At 35.7% G+C, this 23112-nt stretch overlaps 1 protein-coding gene across 1 annotated transcript in view; it reads left to right on the top strand.

Moving 5' to 3' along the window:
* The window catches only part of LOC111056142 (trehalase), a 258221-nt gene that overhangs the window by 154914 nt on the left and 80195 nt on the right, over positions 1–23112 (top strand). The window contains 3 exon segments of the mRNA XM_039441525.1: positions 13756–14538; positions 18253–18386; positions 22631–22795. Coding sequence (XP_039297459.1) covers positions 13756–14538; positions 18253–18386; positions 22631–22795 — 1082 coding nt within the window.

The raw sequence follows: 23112 nt of genomic DNA on the forward strand, positions 1-23112 counted from the left end.
TTTTGGAAGATGTGCCTCTTGCAAACAGATATAATATTTGGTTTCAACATGATGGTGCCCCTGCTCATTTCGGAAATGTTGTTACGGACTTTCTGAACATGACCTATCGTCAGCGGTGGATTGGGCGGGGTGGACCAGTACCGTGGCCCGCACGTTCATCTGACCTCAACCCTTTAGATTTTTTTTTCTGGGGCCATATGAAAGACCTTGTTTACAGCACGCCAGTAGAAAACGAAGAAGACCTTGTGGCAAGAGTGGTTGCTGCAGCAGGTGCCATTCAAGATGATGAAAATGCTTTTATAGCAGTTCGACGGTCCATGATTGAAAGGTTCAGACTGTGTAATCAAGTTGAAGGACGGCATTTTGAGCAATTGCTGCATTAGTATCAGTGAACCGATTTGAGTGAAATTAATATTTTTCAATGTAAAATAAAATTTGGAGGAAAGTTATTCTTGTATATTTCTGTAATAAGAACGGTTTTCATGAAATTATAAAAAAAATTAATATTGATCTTTAAATAATGGTGAAAAGTGGTCATGCATGCAGTACGAAAAAAATTAATTTCTCTGTTATTCTTCGACCAATCTTAATAAATTAGGTATCATTGGAATCGTGAAAAAATTTGCTAACTTTTTTGTCTCTTGTAAATTTTCTGTAAAATGGACGGTTTTCGAGATATTTGCCATCAAAAATTTAAAATGGCCGCCATTTTGGAAAATTTCAACGAAAAAATTTTTTTTTTATTTTTTATAGTTGAGTCTTTATAGCATAAATATTCATGCCAAATTTCAGATCAATACAACATTTCGTTCTTGAGATAAAAATTTTTAAGTGAAAAAAACAAAATGGCAGCTATAAGGATAACCGCTGAGTTTTGGACACTTCAAATATGACATTTGTAGTCTCCTAGCATCCAGGTACAATACCCTAAAATTCTCGACACTACCTCTGAAACACCCTGTATATATATATATGATTTGGTGGGTGTAGTTGGTGATAGGACTGGTAAAGAAGATGGAAGAATCAGTGATAGGACAGGTTTTACAGCGGGGGCGTTTGCAAGGTAGGGTACCAGGTGGAGTTGGGATTTCATCAGAGGTGAGTGATTTGTTCTTACTGAAAATTTTCTAGTGGTTGGGAGGTTGCTTATAAATGAGGGTGGGTGGTTCCTGTAAAAGGTGTTTGGTAGAGGGATTGGAGGAGACAACGTGAAACAGTATTTAAGGACAGGTTTGAAGTTTTCCATTCCAGGGAAGTAGGTGGTACAGAGCTTTGGAGTTTGTGGGATTTGGGAATTTGTTGTGGTTGGATCAGTGCCAGTTTTGGGGGAGATTTGTTTCTGTAACAACCTTTCAGGATAGTTACATTTCAGGAGGGATTGGTAGACTGTTTTGAGGTACTGGTCAAGATGGTGGGGATCACTGCAAAGTTTTTGGCAAAGATTGAGAGGGAACGTGGGAGGGATCTCTTGATGTGGTAGGGATGGCAACTCTCAAAGTGTAGGAACTGTTGAGTGTGGGTGGATTTGGAGAAATTAATGTTGGATAAGGTATTGGAGTTGGAGAGGGTTACATTGACATCTAGGAAGTTGATGGGGGATTCAGAAATATTCCAGGTGAAGGAGACAGAGTAGTTGGAGTTGAGTTGATTGAGGAAGTGGGAGAGGGTATTATGTCCATGAGGCCATATGAGGAATATGTCGTCAATGAAACAGAGCCATATCAGGGGGGATAGGGTTTTTTTGGAAAGGAAATCCTGTTCAAGGAGGCCCATGAATAGGTTTGCATAGGATGGTGCCATCCTGGTGCCCATGGCTTTACCCTGAGATGAAAATAATATTTATCTTCAAACCTAAAGGCATCGCTTATGAGCACCAGTTTGGTAAGGTTTACTAGGAAGGTGGTTGAAGGGGTGGAGGGTGTGGGTCTTGAGGAAAGGAAATGCTCAAGGGATTTTAAGCCTTCAGAATGGGGAATGGAAGTGTAGAGGGAGGCTACATCAATGGTAACAAGAAGGAGTTGTTGGTCAGTTGGAAGGGTTGTGTTTCTTAGGATTTCTATGAAGTGGAAGGAGTCTCTGATATGAGAGGGTAGCAGGGGTGCCCAGCCCCCCCAAGGGCAATGGCGCATGCCCCCCCCCAATTCAAGTGTAATGCCCCCCCAAAGTACCCCAATTCCCAACCCTTTAGTTTTTAAGATTAGTCAGTGTATGACAATAAAATTCACATCTTACATTCTAATATTTCAATGGACATTATTTACCTTTGGTCTTGTGAGGAATTCTTCCTGTTTTCATAATATTGTAAAAATATATACCATCGTTTCTTATCTCTTTTAAAATAAAAATAAAGTATCTTTTTGATATTATTTTTGAGACTAGCAGTGCACCCATTCTTGTTCGGGAGGACTAGAAAGTACTACATTACTTCAGGAAAAACTACATGATAAATATTTTAATACTATATTAAAAGATAAGTAAGAGAGGCATTGCTTTTTAAATGTTAAGGTTACTTATAAAAATTTGAATAATAATATCATTGATAATTCTTTATTGCAAAAGAATATTGCATAACAATTTAGGTACCTTAACATTCATACAAATTTGGAACGATTTTATTAATACAATATATTATAATGTCGGCAAGTTTAGGTATTCTAAATCCTATACTATTAAACGAGCAATTTCTGTTTGGATGTTTATATTGCTTGTATTTCACCGGATCTCGTAAACGGCTCTAACGATTCTCACGAAAATCAAAACATAGTAGGTTTATAATATAAAAATTCGATTGCACTAGGTCTCATCCCTGGGGAAACTCGCTGAAGGACATTAAAAGAATTTATCCATCCTTGGAAAAACAGCTGATAATTTCGTCTTCTGTTAATGATGGAAGTGAGTGAGCGATTGCATGTTTGTGGGACTGAGACAAAATTATGACTCAGCTGTTGAACTTTTATACCTAGTTCAATCAGGTACTTGATGACAGTTGTACAAAAGCCGGTTGAATTTCAATCCTAATTAATTCCAGTAGAACCAATCAGATAAGCTATCTTTTTGAAATGGTCTTATGTGATTTGGTTCGTGTGAAATTAATCAGGATTAAAATTTAACATGCTTTTGTGAGAGAAATTTTTGCATTCCTCTGCGAATTAATCTCAATCCACTGTGATTAGATAGAACCTTTCTGTATGAACTATGAATATTTACTATAATTTCTTCTTTCGTAATAATTTTTATATGCTTTTGTAGGTACTCCAGAGCGGAGCTCGATGCCCCGATATTTATCATAAATTGGAACAGGTTGTCACTGATGTTGTGTTGTTGGTAGTATTTACTTTTTAACATTACAGGAATAAATAACACAAGTCGAACAAAATGTATCTTCAAATGGTTTGGTTTTTGGAATAAAGATATCATCTAAACAAGTACATTTTGTAAATTCTATCTATTAATACCAAATATCGGGGCACCGAGCTTTGCTCGTTATTTATTCATTGATAAACAGAACTCAATTCTTTAAAATAATTGGGGAAGGACTAACAGGCACAGCCCAAAACTGTTTCTTCGCAGAATTTTGATTTATACACTATAACATTTATAGTTGGAATATTTAATATACCAAAAAGTAGGTTATGTTCCATTTACTTGAATTCAAGTGAAATTTTCAGTCCAAATATTTGAAAACATAAAACTTCTATTTTAGATTGTTTATGCATACCAAATTGAATAACAAAAACACACTCACTAATCACTTAAAACTGTAAAATAATGATTAACTTTGAATATTATGATATATACCATCTGATTTAAACAAATCAGATTACTGTATTTTGATCGAGTAAATTAAAAATTCTAGATTTCTCGCGAGATACGGTAAGCTAATTGATTACACAGCTTATCTCCCACACATGCACACGCATCTTCTGTTATCAACAGACGACGAAATCATAATCTGTTTTTCCAAGGATGAATTATCGTTTTCATGTCCTCCAGGGAGTTTTCTCAGGGATGAGACCTATCGAATGCAATCGAATTTTGATATCATAAACCTACTATATTCCGAATTTCGTGAAAATCGTTATAGCCGTTTCCGAGATCCGTTGAACATAAATAACCATATAACCAGATATGAAAATAGATAAATATAAACAGATATACAGAAACTGCTCGCTTAATATAATAGGATAACAACTTATAGTCCAGTCAAATGGTCGTTTTTCAGGATACGGCTCGAAAGAGTTTTTTTCGTTGGTTCCATATGTATTTTGGGGCGCTGAATTCTAATCTAAAATTTGCTGACACGCCAGAGGGCGACTTCACCCCCAAAATTTTGGACTTTTTTTAAGTTTTCCATTCAATCTCGAGAACCTTGAATTTTTCGAGGAAAAGCATTCTCTATATCATATTAAAGATAATGAAATTTCCAATGAATTCTGTTCAGGATTAATATTGTTAATTCACGTTATGTGTGGCTTTCTATCATTACTAGAAAAAGATCCTAGTTGTATAGGGTAGAAGTGGTAGGTTTGCATAATTTTGAAAACCCCTAAAAAATACCCCTTTTTTGAAAACTCTCAGCTTCAGAATGAAAAATCGTAGAGTCCTGCGCGACCACTCAATTTACTGGAAATTTTATTATCTTTAATATTTTAGAGAATGCTTTTTCTCGAAAAGTTAAAGGCTCTAAAGATTAAATGGAGAACTTGAAAAAAGTCCGAAATTTTGGATTTTTTTGGGAGTTTTGGGGGTGAAGCCGCCCTCTGGCATGTTAGCAAATTCCAGATTAGAATTCAGCGCCCCAAAATACATATAGATCCGTCGCGGAAAATTCTTTTGGGCTGTTTCCTGAAAAACGACCATTTGACTGGACTATTATACAAAACAGAAAAAAGTAATGAAGCATTACAATAATTACTTGATTACTGCGTGGTAAATAGGGTGTAAATTTGAAAGATTGAAATTGGCTTCATTTGATATTTCTCACAAATTTTTGACAAGAGAAGTTTTTTCTTCTGTCAAATTCACTAGAGTTTGCGATGTTGTTTATAATTGCATTCCCATTTCAGGGACATTAATATCATCATAAAACGCCTTCGAAATTAAAATAATTATTAGATTAGAATGTACATTACAATTTAACTTATCATTGTGCTTTTAAGAAAATTAGGTTGCAATAGTAAGGAAACTCAAACACAGGACCATTAAAAATTGAAATTAAGTAAAGGAAATCAGAATAATAGTGGATGATGAAGTTACAATTTATTCTTGTCAAAGATTTACCTTCAAACTCATAGGCCTAAAATTACTAAAATTCCTGATTACAAAATATTATCAATTGTATTTTTTATGCTTTATATTGAACTACACTTAGCAAAATATAACATTGTAAAGGTGGGGAAAAGTATTAAAATTAACTACATTAGGATATCTCTATTTAATTCCTTGATTCTTTAGCCATGATTCAAAATGTTGACATAAAATATAAAAAAAATCATGCCCCCCCCTAAAAATGTTGATGGCGCAAATTGCGCCATGCCCCCCCCTTGTGGGCACCCCTGGAGGGTAGGGAGGCAACAATGGGTTGGAGGTGGAAATCAACAAAGGCAGAGATTCGTACAGTTGGGCTATTTATGCTTGAAACAATGGGATGACCAGGATTGCCTTCTTTATGAATTTCTGGAAGAAAATAAAGTGTGGTGTGTTGTGAGGGTCTGGCGAAAGGATGTTGGGTCAGAGTCCGAAATGCCTTCAGATGGACTGTATTGCATCAGAAATTTTAAGACTCTTTTGGATTTGTGGAGTAGGGTCAGAAGGCAAGAGTTGATACTGTTCAGGGTTGGTGAGTTGCTAGTTGGCTGCATTGATGTAATCTGTGGTGTTCAGTAAGACTACAGTTGAGCTTTTGTCAGTTTTGATGATGAAAATACAGGGGTCAGAGCGAAGGTCTTTGTTGGATTAGAACTTTTGGGGTGTGAGGTTGGGGGTTGGAGTGAGAGGTTCAATGAATTTTTTAGATCTGACTTTGTTCAGGAGTAAATTGCAGAAGATTTCAACAGGGTTGTTGGCTGGGAAATTCTTGGCTTCACGATTGGATTTTGGGGCAAACTTTTTGATGATTTGGTCAGAAGTAGTCGAGGGGGGAGGGCAAGAAGGGTCAGAAGTGATGTTGCCACTGAAGTATACTTGCCATCTGAGATATCTAGTGAAGTGAACAGTATCAGAGAGAAGGTTTATAGCATTAAGTTTGGGAGTAGGAGTAAAAGAGAGACCCTTTTTGAGGACTGATTGATCAGTAGGTGAAAGGTTTCTTGAGGATAGGTTGAGGACAGTGGAATTTTCAACGTTTTCTTGTTGGATTGAAGGAAATGTAGATTGTTGGGGCAAACGTTTGGGTAAGGAGGGCGGAATATGGCAGGGTGGTGGTAGGTTCAAGAGCGAGGCATGGCTGGGGGGGGGGGGGTGTTGGGAATGTTGGAATGATGCATTTGAAGAGGCAGGCTATTTTGGTAGTGGGATTTGTACAGGGAAGAGAGTTTTTCAAGGTGAGAGTTTCTGTTTTTCTCTAGAGCACAATCTGATTTTTTGAGGATTTCAACACAGATATTGGATAGGGAAGGATCATTGTGAAGATTAATCAGTTTGACAAAAGACATAAGTTGACCGAGATGGGAGTTGATAGATAGAGTGTACTATTCATGAAGAATATTAAGAAACTGCAGTGAAATCTGATGTTGGAATTTGAACAAAGGTGGGTGGAATTGGGGAGAAAGACCAGATAGTGGGAGTGGTATTGATAAACCATTTAGAGGTATTTTAAGAAGTTTGCAGGTGGAGAGGAATTCAACATGACTAATGTATTTGGAGAGTTTTTTGAAATGGAAATGAATTTTTTGGAACCAGTAATTGCAAGCAAAGTTAGGATGAAATTGTATCATGGTGTTTAACGTTGAGGGAAATGAGAGAAGGGATATTGAGTACTATGTAAATGTGTAAGCAAGGAAGTGAGTATATTGGGTCAGTTTAGGATAAATAAACAATCGCAAAGCAAGATAGGAATTGGTAGAGAGAGCTAATTTACTATTAGGATAGAAGTTGGTGAGTGGAGAATATCAGGATAAAGATTATTATTCATAAAAAATTAATTATCACAAAAAACAAGGAAGTAATCAGTGTTAGGTTATAAGAATTGGAATTAACAAAATAGGATTGAATTGAATTGAATTACTGCCTTTATTTTCGTAGAGAGCGAAGTTAGGGCGCAGTCGGCCCTCTCTTACACTTAACTTACAAGGTAACCTTTGTTCTCAAGGATAACAGACAGCATGGTGAGTCAATAATTTTGGACTATGAGATATTGCTAATATATTATTAATTGAGTTATTTCAACACAGGGGAGTAGCTAATGTGAAGTTAGGAATTACAAATTAACAAAGAGTTATCACATATTCTAGTTATCCAATGAAGTATGAGATTATATTGAGATATGGGTGAGTTAGATTGAAGGTTAAGTTAAGTTGTATAATATTAGGTTACAACAAAATTATTGAGACTATGTAAAATTGAGATAGTTGAAAGGTGTTCATAGAGTATTTATCATTATAAGAGTACAAAACAGAAGAGAAAGGGTTTGGAAATGGACAGTTGGTAGTAGGAAGTTTACACATGGATGAAGAGGAAAAATCACTAGATCATTTGTAGCACATAACAGAAAACACTTTGAAGTTTGTAATATGAATTAAAACAGGAGACACAACACATAAATAGATTGAAAACACTTAAAAACTTACATTTTTCATGGAAATTTTTGGGAACTGAGTTCCCTTCCTCAACCGAGTAGTGAGTGGTTTAAAATCCAACGGTCGTGACCACAGAGTACGCACGGAGAGTCAATTGTAGCAGCAGAGACCACAGATTACACGGTGCAGACGGATGGAGAGGAAAACGGTACAGAGTCAGGGGATATTATGGGGGTATTTAGGGGGCGGTTACAAATGGGAGATTTAAGATCTGAGTGGGATATGAATAAGGAGAGGTGTAGCTTATGAATCTATAGAAAAGATGAGATTTAAAATTAGAAATCAAAAAAGAATTAGACTAAAATTGGAGAAAGGAATTGTAGAGTTGAACTTGAATGAAATTTTTTTTTTTATTGAAAATTCAATATATATTTGATAGCTGTGAAATTTATCATAATATGATGAGATCTCTTTAAATTTAATTGAACAGTTGGTGTAGAGTTTAAGGACTTTGACTTTGAAGCATTGGTCGAAGTTCTTGTTGTGCTCAGAGTCATGAGTATGGATGGGTAGGGAAGTATTATTTTTAATGGAGACCTGTGATTGTTGATCCGGAGGTTTGGGGCAGTGGTGGTTTCACCTATGTAGAAGGCAGGACAAAAGTTGCAGGAGAGGAGGTAGATGCAATTTTTGGAGATGCAATTACTGGATTGATGAGTTTGGTGGGTTTAGTTGGTGATAGGACTGGGGTAAAGGAGATGGAAGAATCAGTGATAGGACAGGTTTTACAGCGAGGGCGTTTGCAAGGTAGGGTCCACAACCTATCCTCAAGAAACCTTTCACCTACTGATCAATCAGTCCTCAACAAGGTTCTCTCTTTTACTCCTACTCCCAAACTTAATGCCATAATCCTTCTCTCTGATACTGTTCACTTCACTAGATATCTGGGGTGAAGGAGATGGAAGAATCAGTGATAGGACAGGTTTTACAGCGAGGGCGTTTGCAAGGTCGGGTCCACAACCTATCCTCAAGAAACTTTTCACCTACTGATCAATCAGTCCTCAACAAGGGTCTCTCTTTTACTCCTACTCCCAAACTTAATGCCATAAACCTTCTCTCTGATACTGTTCACTCCACTAGATATCTCAGATGGCAAGTATACTTCAGTGGCAACATCACTTCTGACCCTTCTTGCCGTCCCCCCTCGACTGCTTCTGACCAAATCATCAAAAAGTTTGCCCCAAAATCCAGTTGTGAACCCAAGTCTCTTCCAGCCAACCACCCTGTTGAAATCTTCTGCAATTTACTCCTGAACAAAGTCAGATCTGAAAAATTCATTGAATCTCTCACTCCAACCCCCAAACTCACACCCCAAGACCTTCGCTCTGACCCCAGTATTTTCATCACCAAAGCTGACATAAGCTCAACTGAACTGAACTGAGTAGTCTTACTGAACACCACAGATTACATCAATGAAGCCAACCGGCAACTCACCAACCCTGAACAGTATAAACTCCTGTATTCTGACCCTACTCCACGAATCCAAAAGAAAGTCTTCAAATTTCTTATGCAATACGATCCATCTGCCTCTCGGACTCTGACATCAACATCCTTTCGCCAGACTCTCCCAACACACCACACTTCTATCTTCTTCCAAAAATTCATAAAGAAGGCAATCCTGGTCGTCCAATTGTTTCAAGCATAAATAGCCCAACTCTACGAATCTCTGCCCTTGTTGATTTCCACCTCCAAATCATTGTTGCCTCCCCACCCTCTCATATCAGAGACTCCTTCCACTTCATAGAAATCCTAAGAAACACAACCCTTCCAACTGACCAACAACTCTTTCTTGTTACCATTGATGTAGCCTCCCTCTACACTTCCATCCCCTATTCTGAAGGCTTAAAATCCCTTGAGCATTTCCTTTCCTCAAGACCCACACCCTCCACCCCTTCAACCACCTTCCTAGTAAACCTTGCCAAACTGGTGCTCACAAGCAATGCCTTCAGGTTTGAAGATAAATATTATCTTCAAACCCAGGGTACAGCCATGGGCACCAGGATGGCACCATCCTATGCAAACCTATTTATGGGCCTCCTTGAACAGGATTTCCTTTCCAAAAAAACCCTATTCCCCCTGATATGGCTCCGTTTCATTGTCTGTCTGTTTCACCTGGAATATTTCTGAATCCTCCATCAACTTCCTACATGTCAATGTAATCCTTTTCAACTCCAATATGTTATCGACTAATACTTCCACCAAATCCACCCACACTCAACAGTTCCTACACTTTGAGAGTTGCCATCCCTACCACATCAAAAGATCCCTCTCACGTTCCCTTTCAATCCAAGACCAAAAACTTTGCAGTGATCCCCACCATCTTTACCAGTACCTCAAAAAACTTCACCAATATCTTTATATCTTTAATATTTCCCTCCTGAAATGTGACTATCCTGAAAGGTTGTTACAGAAACAAATCTTCTCCAAATCTGGCACTTATCCATCCACAAAAAATTCCCAAATCCCACAAACTCCAAAGCTCTGTACCACCTACTTCCCTGGAATGGAAAACTTCAAACCTGTCCTTAAAAATCTGTTCCACGTTGTCTCCTCCAATCCTTTTTCCAAACACCTTTTCAGCAACCACCCACCCTCATTTATAAGCAACCTCCCAACCACTAGAAAATTTTCAGTAAGAACAAATCACTCACCTCTGATGAAATCCCAACTCCACCTGGTACCCTACCTTGCAAACCCCCCCGCTGTAAAACCTGTCATATAACTGATTCGTTCATCTCCTTTACCAGCCCTATTACCAACTACACCCACCAAATCCATCAATCCAGTAATTGCATCTCCAAAAATTGCATCTACCTCCTTTCCTGCAACTTCTGTCCTGCCTTCTACATAGGTGAAACCGCCACTGCCCTAAACCTCCGGATCAATAATCACAGGGCTTCCTTTTACTTCACTACCCATCCCCACCCATGGCTCTGAGCACAACAAGAACTTTGACCAATGCATCAAAGTCAAAGTCCTTGCCAACCTCCCTCCCAAAGCCCCCTCCATAGATGTCAAGACAAAAGAATTGGCTTCTATTTGGGTGCTTGGAGCTGCTTCCAGTCCTGGTCTCAACAGACAGCAATAGTACCATAGCTATCAACTCTACACCAACTGTTCAATCAAATTTGATATAGTATAAATATAAACAGGATACACACGATTATCATATTATAATAAATTTCACAGCTATCAAATATATATTGGATTTTCAATAAAAATAGAAAATAAATTTCATTCAAGTTCAACTCTACAATTCCTTTCTCCAATTATAGTCTAATTCTTTTCTGATTTATAATTTTTAATTTCCTCTTTTCTATCAATTCATAAGCTACACCTCTCCTTATTCATAACCCACTCAGATCTTTAATCTCCCGTTTGTAACCGCCCTCTAAATACCCCTATAATATCCCCTGACTCTGTACCTTTTTTCTCTCCATCCGTCTGCACCGCGTAATCTGTGCTGCTACAATTGACTCTCCGTGCTTACTCTGTGGTCACGACCGTTGGATTTTAAACCACTCACTACTCAGTTGAGGAAGGGAACTCAGTTCCCGAAAATCTCCGTTTTAAATGTAAGTTTTTAAGTGTTTTCAATCTATTTATGTCTTGTGTCTCCTTTTTTAATTTATATTACAAACTTTAAAGTGTTTTCTGTTATGTGCTATATATATATATATATATATATATATATATATATATATATATATATATATATATATATATATAGCACATAACAGGAGACACAAGACATAAATAGATTTAAATAGATTGAAAACACTTAAATTACATAATTACATTAGAAACGTTTGGGAATGTTCGGAAACTGAGTTCCCTTTCTCAACCGAGCAGAGAGTGGCTCAGTTTTCTGTATCTATATCATTCACTCTTTCTGTATATACTTCAATGATTGTATATATTATTCATATATTTTAAAGTATATGTATATCATCTACTCTCTGCTGTTTGTTTCAGTTCTGTTTTTCAATTCTACATTTTTCCAAGCTGTGAATGCACATTGTATAAATATTTTTTAGGTCATTAGTTCAATCTTTGTTGTCATTAGTATCCATAGAAAAATAGAAACTACAAATAGAGTACTATAATCCTGTTTGGTATGACATGAATAGCTATTGCACCTAGATTTGATTGTGAAGGAGGAAAAGTGATGTGAGAATGATGATGTGCGACTGCGTTGGCCCAATGAAGTGAGCAGACCTAATTGATGACTAATTGCCTGAGCGCTGAGCCCTTGTTCTCCAATTTAGATTTTAAAATGCCCATGCTTGACTGCACTAAACAGTTCATGTTTATCAGGTCACATATTCACGTTCTGACCTTGCTGGCTTTGACTTGACACTTTTGTTTTCCTATTAGTAGATCCCCTCAACGGTGCTCTAATTACAGCCACTTTACCTCCCACGCTCCTTCACAGTCTTCTTCTTCTTCTTCTTCTTCTTCTTCTTCTTCTTCTTCTTCTTCTTCTTCTTCTTCTTCTTCTTCTTCTTCTTCTTCTTCTTCTTCTTCTTCTTCTTCTTCTTTCTTCTTCTTCTTCTTCTTCTCTCTTCTTCTTCGTCTTCTTCTTCTCTTCTTCTTCTTCTTCTTCTTCTTCTTCTTCTTCTTCTTCTTCTTTCTTCTTCTTCTTCTTCTTCTCTTCTTCTTCTTCTTCTTCTTGTCTTCTTCTTCTTCTTCTTCTTTCTTCTTCTTCTTCTTCTTCTTCTTCTTCTTCTCTTCTTCTTCTCTTCTTCTTTTCTTCTTCTTCTTCTTCTTCTTCTTCTTCTTCTTCTTCTTCTTCTTCTTTCTTCTTCTTCTCTTCTTCTTCTTCGTCTTCTTCTTCTTCTTCTTCTTTCTTCTTCTTCTTCTTCTTCTTCTTCTTCTTCTTCTCTCTTCTTCTTTTCTTCTTCTTCTTCTTCTTCTTCTTCTTTTCTTCTTCTTCTTCTTCTTTCTTCTTTTCTTCTTCTTCTTCTTCTTCTTCTTCTCTTCTTCTTCTTCTTCTTTCTTCTTCTTCTCTTCTTCTTCTTCTTCTTCTTCTTCTTCTTCTTCTTCTCTTCTCTTCTTTTCTTCTTCTTCTTCTTCTTCTTCTTCTTCTCTTCTTCTTCTTCTTCTTCTTCTTTCTTCTTCTTCTTCTTCTTCTTCTTCGTCTTCTTCTTCTTCTTCTTCTTCTTCTTCTTCTTCTTCTTTCTTCTTTCTTCTTCTTCTTCTTCTTCTTCTTCTTCTTCATGAGTTGATTATTCTAATGATTTTGGAGTTTTTAAGATTTCAAACTTATCAATTTTATCATTATCAGTTTATCCTCATAAAACATCCTCATTTCTCTATTTTAGTTGCAGCCTTTGGAGTTGTAATTTAGACTTTCAGTATTGTAGATGTAGCTTTTCTCTATTCTAATAATAACTACGAGTTTCACCTTCTATAGTTGTTTTTCGTTCATTACTGGTCCATCTTTTTTTCTCTTTTTTTTCAGGACACTATTATCTCAAGTGAATTATTCTGTTTTGTAGAGAAATAAACAAACTTCAGTCGTATGGGATTTGGTTTAAGAGTTTCACTTTACAGCTCATTTCCAACACACAAGGCCCCACTGTTGGTTGTGCCAAAATACTAACCATTCGCAATGTATAGTATAACAAACTATTCGATCTGCAGTTTATACTACTTGTATGATGAACTTGATAAAATGTTTGTGAAGACTTCATTTAGAAATGATTTCAATCCAGTATCAACTTTTTCAAAGTTGTTAGCCTCATTTGACATTCATAAGTAATGTTCATTTAAGTGATATGAAGTATTTTTGAAAATGAGACTGGTGAAGCCACGAAACCTCGGTACATTGCCGAAGTAAAAAATTGAAGAAATAAAATTGGCAGAATATAAAAGTGTTTTTTTTATAGAGTTGCACAATACCAACAGAAATATTAAACAACAAATAAGTTAATTGGTAATTGTTGCATTGTTTCAGTGACATCTACTGCCATGGTCCTCTAATCCACACCGTGCAGATGGCATCCATTTTCCCCGATTCAAAGACATTCGTCGACATGAAAATGAAGTACAGCCGAAACGAAACACTGCGAAGGTTCAGTAATATGATGAAGAAGACAGATAACGCACCTTCGCGTCACGAGGTGGAGATTTTCGTGAATGAAACTTTCGACCCGGCTGGATCAGAGTTCGTTGATTACGAGCCCGAAGACTGGATACAGAAGCCGGCGTTCTTGGAGAAGGTGCTCAATCCAGACCTGAGGCAGTGGGGGAGTCAGCTGAATTTGTTGTGGAAGTTTCTGGGGAGGAAGATGAAGGATGACGTGAAAGTGAATCCTGAGAAATACTCGATTATCTACGTGCCACACCCAGTGATCGTGCCAGGTGGACGGTTTAGAGAGTTCTACTACTGGGACTCCTACTGGATAATTCGTGGCCTCCTCTACTCGCAGATGTACTCGACTGCGCGGGGCATGATTCACAACTTCGTGACAATCGTCGACCAGTATGGCTTCATCCCTAACGGGGGTCGCATCTACTACGCCATGCGCTCTCAGCCCCCTCTGCTCGCTCCCATGGTCAAAAGCTACCTAGATGTCACGCATGATCTGCAGTTCCTCAAGGACAACATTCACACCCTGGAGAAAGAGTTCGAGTTCTGGATGATGAACCGGACCACGCAAATCGAGAAGGATGGTCACACTTACACCCTGGCCAGGTACAATGATCAGTCCAGGGGTCCTCGTCCTGAATCCTACAGGTATTTATCATTATTATCAAAATAAATAGATACCAATTCTATTGGTATAAACGAACAAGCATGTATACAAATAGAACATGCTTTTTCTCTTGTGATATTTGAAATTTTGTTTTAGCCTATTTTTTCTTATTACTTGGATAAGCTATCTATCATCAAAAAGTACAAAAAAATTATTCCAGAAATTATTAGATATTCTACATACAGCAATTTTTAATTTTCAATTTCTTGTTCAGCTAATTCTCATTGAACTGAGAAAAAGCAGAAAAACGCTGATTTCGGGTGTTTACTCTACGAAATTTTGAAGTCTTAGCACACGTAACACACACATTTTTATAAACTAGCTGAAAATCTATGTCTACCAAATTTGAAAATTTTCTGTTCATTTGCTCTTGATAAAGCTTAGAAAACGCAAATGAATGCTGTAAAAACGCTAATTTTGGGAGTATCTTTGGCGTAATTTTCAAGTTCTTTAGAAATACCTTACCTGAGCCTATGTACTAAATTTGAATATTTTCTGTTGAATAGTTCTTAAATAGCCTGGAAAACGCAGTAAAAACTCTCAGAAACCGCCAATTTAGACGCATCTTAGGCGTTATTCCAAGACTCTTCCATAAGTTCCAATACAACATTTTTGCACCTTTAATCAAATCAAATCGAATCATCGTTTATTTTCATAAAACATACAACATGTTGAGACAATCGTCATTATCATTAAAAAAATACAAGTTGAAGAACTCAACTATCACAGTCAAACCTATACTACCCACTACAATTTACACATAATTACAATGGATTTATGAGCACATATTATTGTACAGTACTACAACACAATAATGATATCACACATCAAATGCTATTATAAACAGGTGATACCTAAATGTATGTGAGTTTTTCTGGTAAGTGGCAAAGAAATGTAGAACAATTCACACTCATGAAGTCTATACAAAAAATTCATTAACCGAATACAGGCATTTTTCTACAAGAACTTCTTTTATGTATGATTTGAAACGTTTGATGTCCATGAGTCTCACCTCTAGAGAAAGTTCATTAAACAATTTTATAGACATAATGTAATGCCAATTTCTCTGAGTAAACAATGTTGGTGAAAACAAAGTCTTACGTTATGTCTACCTCTTGTGGAATAATTATGTACATCAGCATTTACATTATATTTACTAGAGTTTTTCTTCATGTTCATTAAACAAATATAGAGATGGGAGAGTCAAAACCCCCAATTTTCTGAAAAGTGGTTTGCAAGTGGCAAGTGGTGGTGCATGACAAATAATTCTTATACCTTTTTTTGTAGTCTGAAAGGTGTCATGGCCATTGAGCAATTTCCCCACAGTTGAATACCATAGGCTAAGTGACTATAAACATGAGCGTAGTAGACACTCGTTAGAACCTCGTGACTCAAAATATGACTCAGCCTGCGCAAGTCATTTAACCTAGCCTGTACACCAAATTCAAAGTTTTTCGCAAATTAATTCTTTAGAAGCTGAGAAAAGCAGGAAAACGCTGAAAAACACAGATTTTGGACTTATCTTTTGATTTTTTTTCCAAATCCGTTCTTGGTAAACATATCAAAAGTCCCCACCACTACCACCTGTGCTAAGAGGGTGAGGGTGGTTTGAAAGTGCCATTTTTTGGTTTCTCGCATAAAACTCAAAAACCATGGAACTTAAGGACTTGACTGTCATATAACAAATTAAAGCTTACATAATTTCCTACAATTATTTCACAACTTTTTTATATCTCCTCTAGTTTTCGAGATATCTGCTCTTGAAGATGTGACATTTTTGAAAAAAAAAACGTTTGCCACCAATTTCTTTCTATTTTTTCTCTTATAACTTCAAAAATCGATGGAAAAAATTCATGTTGATTATGAGCTTATAGAGCATTACATTCTCTTCAATTTGATGTATAATTTCACACTTTTACGGATTTCCCTACATCTTTTGCAACAGCTTTAGTGTTGAGTGTGAAATCTCCATTTTTGCAACAATAGAAGCGAATCGATAAAGGAATTTGGAAGGAATGTTTTAATCAAAATTTTTGACTTTGCAGCTTTGTTGAGACTAGTCAGGAGGAGAACATATCAAAAGTCCCCATTCCCAACTCAAGTGCTAACGGGATGAGGGTGGTTTAAAAGTTGCATTTTTCAGCGTTTTGCCTCCACGCTCATATCTTGAGAACAATATGTTCAACCGACATACTAACCATTCAAAAATGAAGCTTGATAAATTCTCTACACGTTTTTTCAGTGGAATTTTGTGATATTCCCAACAGTTCCCGAGATATTCTTTCTTGAAGGTGTGTAATTGTTAAAATAACGTACTAATATTTCAAACTTACTATCATCCACTTCACTCCATACTGAATTTGTCTACTTATGGCCTCCTAATATCTTCATTTGTTGCTTATCTTACTGAAGATTGACGTTTTGACTAAATACATGAAACGTACTTGGGAATATAGGTTTTATAAGATTTGTATTTTTTGCAATTCATCAATTTGTTTTAGATTGAGTTGGTGATTATTGGTATGAGATCTTTTCTAGAAAATTAGGTAGAAAAGTTACCAAAACTACTCCCGTAGATTCGTGCATTGTTCAAGAACATTCTATCGCTCTAAATTTAATGGATAACTATTATTTATTCCATTCCATTTACAATCACAAATCATTAGCCTATTACAATATAATATAATTGAGAGAAGGCGATAGGCATAGCCCACAACTGTCTTTCTCCCAAATTGAAATTGATGCAATTGCAATAAAACTACTTACTTCAAGTAGCCTAGCTTATTTTTATCTTGAACTATGATAAAACGTTTAAGTTAGAGTCTGATAAGCCATGAAAGTGTAAAATGTCACATTGTACTAGATCATTTTTGGAATATTTCTCCTCTTTTGAAAATTTTTACTCGAAACAAAAATGAGGACTATCGTTTTGAATTGAGTAGTAGATTAATCCATTTTCAATATAGCTTTATATATAAAAAGTGTACTTCCAATTATAGATGAGCATTCTGTTTGAACAATTCATATCAATCAGATTTGATATTAGAGAAATAGAAAATGTATTGATTGTTCAATGTTGAAATTGAAATTTATTCCACCCCAAAAAAGTAAAACAAAAATGGCAGGAAGATAAAGAAATTTTGCTTTGCTTCACCCAATACTTTCAGGGCGTAATACTGTATATAAAGCCCTACGGTATCGTTGAGTTACATGTAATTCGATAGTTATTGAATTCTCGATTTTTTGTCGTCCTTTTAAATTCTATTAGATTGAGCATAATGTCTATGTAATGTTAAGTCTCATCATGTACACTAGTCTTAGTTCGACTGAATTTGTACTATCATCGATAGTAATGTATGTGTTTATCGAATCATTGCAGACTACCGCTGGTTTACAGCTGAAAGTGCTTTTAAGTAACCAGGCTGGTTCACCAATATAATTATTCCTCGGAGTGACAAAATTGTTTAAGGGTAACTTGGCCTTCTACCTGTTCGTCCATTGTTTCGGCGGCCCCGTCCAGTTTCCAAAACCGCCCTACCTCCTTGAAAGTCGTCTTCCTCTTATGAAAATCAGGCCATTTTTTGGGGACAATTGGTAGTTTCTATCATAAAGTTATCATTGAACTGATTCTAGTAAACAGATCTGGATACTAACAATTGATGAGCTAATAATATGTTGATTTGTTTGTTTAATAGGGAAGACTACTCGAGCGCACAATCATTCCGGACAGAAGGAGAAAAGGAAATCTATTATGGAGAACTGAAAACGGCTGCCGAGTCGGGCTGGGATTTTTCCAGTCGCTGGTTCGTTCTTAATGGAACAAATAAAGGTAAATATAAATTTATCCTGTCAATAAGATGTTATTCATTCATCAGAACAAACACGTATCATTCAAAATTATTGGGGGAGAAACCCTATTTCTCTCCCCAATTTGGATATGACAAAGTTCCAAATGGGGTTAGATGTTCACCTTCCACTGAATAGGTAGAGTTCCCAGTTCACAAAATATCAATACTAAAAAATTTTAACCTAGAAAGATTATTCAGCGAAGTCACAGTAAGTATACATTGAAAAATCAATTGATTAATTTACGAAGCATTTGTCTTTTCTTTTTTTTTCGTGCAGCAGAACAGCCGAAAGTCCTTTTCATCCTACACAGAATACATTCCTCCTTAAAAGAAAAAACCCATGATGCACGACCCACTATTGATAATTGCAATAATATAGTGTAGGTCTCATGTAACCAATAAGGATGTATATTCAGCCTGTATTCTGTATCAAAACTACAGTCAACCGCACGAAAATGGTCCGATGGAAATTGGAGCAGATGAGTTCAACGTTGCCAAATTGATGATCAACTGATCAGCTGATTATAATTGAGAATTAATTAATATTTTTGTAATACACCTGACAAATTGGTCAGGTCTGTAGATGCTAATAGGAGGAATGAGGGAAGACTCATCGGCTCCAATTTTCATCGGACTTTTTTCGTGCGGTTGACTATAGTGTAGTAGGTCTATACTTGAACATAATAAAATCAGACCTCCTTGAAATTGAAAACAGAACAAAAATGTTTAAAATATAACAACATAGGACCTGATTTTGATTGCAAATATACAGGGTTTCTATTTTTTAATACAGCATACATTACAGGATTACAATTGAGGATTAGGCAGGTAAGTTTACGATATCATTGTTGTTAGTATAACTACCAAAATGGAGAGGGCTGCTCCATTGTAAACAACATTTAATATAATTTACTTTTACCAGAAAATTCAATTCAAAATTTATTTATTCCGACACAAGAGCTTTGGTACAAAGGATAGCCTATTTGTAACTGAGAAAAATGAACTTATAAATAACTCTTGGACAAAAGCCATTATTATAGAGGGATGATACAAAATTGACTTGAGAGACGATAATTACTGCTATTTACCCCTGCATTGGAACAAATCTCTTTTGGGCTAGTTACCAATCTATCCCATGGGAAGTATTTCCATGATCATGTAATAATATTTTCCTATAGACCTTGGAAAGTGACCATTTCTGCACTGATTGCAGGCCGCAAAGAATCACTTTTCCGCTCTAGTGCGCAAAGTATTACTTTGTGTACTCTTAATACTTTGCGTATTATCTCGCAGCCATCCCAATCAGCTGTTGACATTGTTGACGTGTATTTTGAATGCGAATTTGTTCTATCTATATTTTTTCTGATTTTCAAATAAATAAAAATTATAACTCATTAAATTATACATTTTTAATATTATTAATTATTCATTATTTCAAATAATATTTTTTTTATTCATAAATTGATTGGTTGAAAAATTATTTAGAAATCAAGATTTACTGAAAATTATTCAAATTTTCAAATTAATTGGATTAATAATATCTGTAATTTGAATAAATTATCGATTATTAATTTTCAATTGGATTATCAAGTTTAAAATAAATTAAAGTTGTTATTAATTACAAAATTATACAGACAAACATTTGATGGATTTCAGCCATCATTTTACCCATAATCAACCACTTCTCATATTCAATGGTAACTGTAGGAAAAATTTAAGGTGAAATACGTGCGCAAAGTTCCTATCCTGCACTCAAGAAACCATTCCGCCCTCGCCTACGGCTCGTGCGTAAACGTTTCTTTCGGTGCAGCAAACTGTCACTTTGCGCACTAGTTGCACAAATAACTATATTGTATGATTATTAATCAAGTTTTTGTTTTTCAATATTTTATTATTTCTTTCAAATTTTTCAATTTTATCTTCACTTTTGTAGATATTTCTTCATTCATCCATTTTTATTTTACTTTTAATATTCCATCTTTCTTTTCAATTATGAATAGTTTTATTCTATTTTTCATTATCCTTCAGTTTTTGTTTATTTTTTTATTTCTGATTGAACTTTTTTCATTTTTTTCACTTAATGTATAATTTCAGCTTTGAAAAAACAGTCAATATAATTTTTGAAATTTCAAATCTCCAGCAAGAAAATATAACGTTGTATATAATCGTTAACACGATTTGAATCACAACTTTGCATCTGAGAGACATGTCGCTATCGACTATAGCCACTTCGCCCCAAGTATGTAATAAAAATCAACATCACCAGTGTCAAATCTGAAGTTAGGAGCTTTCAATCATCCTGAATTGGTCCTGAAAAATTTAAAAGAATCATTGAAACTTTTGAAATTAAACTCGTAAGTTGATTCGTAGGTTGGTTGCTACGGAATCCTCTTATCTTAGAGCTATGAAAAACCTCTATGAGTTGGATAGAGGCAACAAACCTCGATACGGCAAACCTCTCTACGACGGTTTGTTTATAGAGGAAAAAAACGTTAAGGCGAATCTCTTTAAGACAATTACCTCGTCAAAAGATTTCATTCCTGAACCTTCAAGTTTCGTCTTACCGAGGTTCTACTGCAGTCAACTTGAATGCTCTCTTTCTCTTTCTTCTCTTCTTTTCTCCTACTCTTTCGCTTTTCTTCTATTCCTCCCATCGATCATATATGCTGTTCTCTTTATCAGTAGACATTCTTCTACCTCCTAGATGCAACAATAGTTATCTTGGTTTTTTTCAGTTGAATGTTCGATCGAGTTAGTCGATAGATCAGGGTTGAAATATTCACGGTGGAGCGAGTCTGTCTGTCCTGATAGACTTCAGGAGTTAGAAGCCAATAATGAAACTTTGGAACTTCCACCGAAAAAAAGATCAGCGAAACGTTTGTACATCAGTGAAGCATGTTTGTCAGTGTCCTGTAGCGTCCAGTAATAATCAATCAAGGTTAATCGATGAAAGGATCAACAATTATCGGCTGATCGACGTCATCCCACCAACTCCCCATGTCAATTCATTGATTTGTAATTATTGTATTGATTAGTTAGTAGTTAGTAAATTGATTAGCCGATAATTCTTAAACCGTATATCAGTTAAACTTGATAGTAAGTAGATGTTCTGTGTCCTAGGAGCATGAAACGTAATTTTATTTTCAATTTTTACTGTTGGGGGACAGGCAGAAAAATAAGTTGGTCTTAAGATGTTTGAGACAACAAGCCACAAAATAATAATGTGTAATATTTATCAGATCGTAAAGTACTAAAGTGAGACTTTTCTTCCTGAAGGGAACGTTTTTGGTATTGGAATGTATGAAAGTTAATTCAATTCGAAGTTATGAAGATCATAAAAAGCTATTAATATAATCAATAATTTATCGAGCCAAGTAGGAATTACTGTTAATTATTGGGTCTGTTATAATTATTGGGTAATTATAAAATGAGAATAAAAATTGATCATCAATATTAATCACATTTCAAGGTCAATTTAATAATATCTGTGCTGCGTTTTGGTTTTAGAATAATTAGCAAATGCATCGAATAAAGTATTTGGGCACGCTTAATGGAAATAATGTGCTTTGCAAAAAGTAAGAAAACGGGGATAACATGCTGAACTGTTCAATGACTACACTAACCTGTATAATCAGTCATGTTCATGATTTTATTCAAAATAGATTATCATTTTTATTAATATTTTTCAAGTTTATTTGTCGGAATCAGTGAAAGATTTAAATTTGAATGAGAATTTACAATAATGATTAGTATATTATATTTGTTATAATCGGATGAAATCCTACTTGTGCATCTATTGGCAAGAGAAGTACTCTATAGAGAAGTATAAATTACCCTCACATGATGTTTGTGCAAAAACATAGATTTGAATTCCTACACGTGCAGGTATTATTTATATATTTTCAAATACTTTAACTGGGTGACTAAAGATAGATAGATAGATAGATATAAATATAATGAATGTTATAAATTCAATGTGGAAACTTTTTAATTCCAATATAATGTAGATGGATAGTTTGATAAAAATATAAATCACTGGATTATAGAATTATCCAGTATTATGGATTATTATGAACTGTATTATGGATACCAGATGTGACAAATATTTTGTCATATGGGAATTTTTTCCATTCCCATTCGATCTATTACTGAAAGTGTCATATTAATGTTCATCTTTTGTTGTTGACAATTTAATTCTGACAATTTTTGTAACCTATTCTTTCAGGAAACCTGACAAATTTGAAGGGCTCCTCAATCATCCCAGTTGAATTAAATGCTATCATTTACTGGAACGCAAAACTGCTGGCTGAGTTCAACAAAGAGCTGGGCATGACTGATGCATGCCAAGCTGGATACAGGTGACATCTGTTAGCATGGCCTCATGCTTGTAGTCGACTGATGCATGCCAAGCTCGATACAGGTGACATCTGTTAGCATGGCCTCATGCTTGTAGTCGACTGATGCATGCCAAGCTCGATACAGGTGACATCTGTTAGCATGGCCTCATGCTTGTAGTAGACGTGTACATGCCAAGCTCACTCAAAGTCACGTAAATTGTGTATCATACATACAGTGTACATTTCAGGCTTGAAATGACAATGTAACTTGTTTGGAAAAGAGATAGACGCTGCATACAGGATTAATTTAGGTGAGGATTAACTTAGATAGGGTTTGGTATTTGATATTTTCAGCTTTTAAGGTTTAGAG

Source organism: Nilaparvata lugens, chromosome X, assembly GCF_014356525.2.
Source record: "Nilaparvata lugens isolate BPH chromosome X, ASM1435652v1, whole genome shotgun sequence".
Classification (NCBI taxonomy): domain Eukaryota; kingdom Metazoa; phylum Arthropoda; class Insecta; order Hemiptera; family Delphacidae; genus Nilaparvata; species Nilaparvata lugens.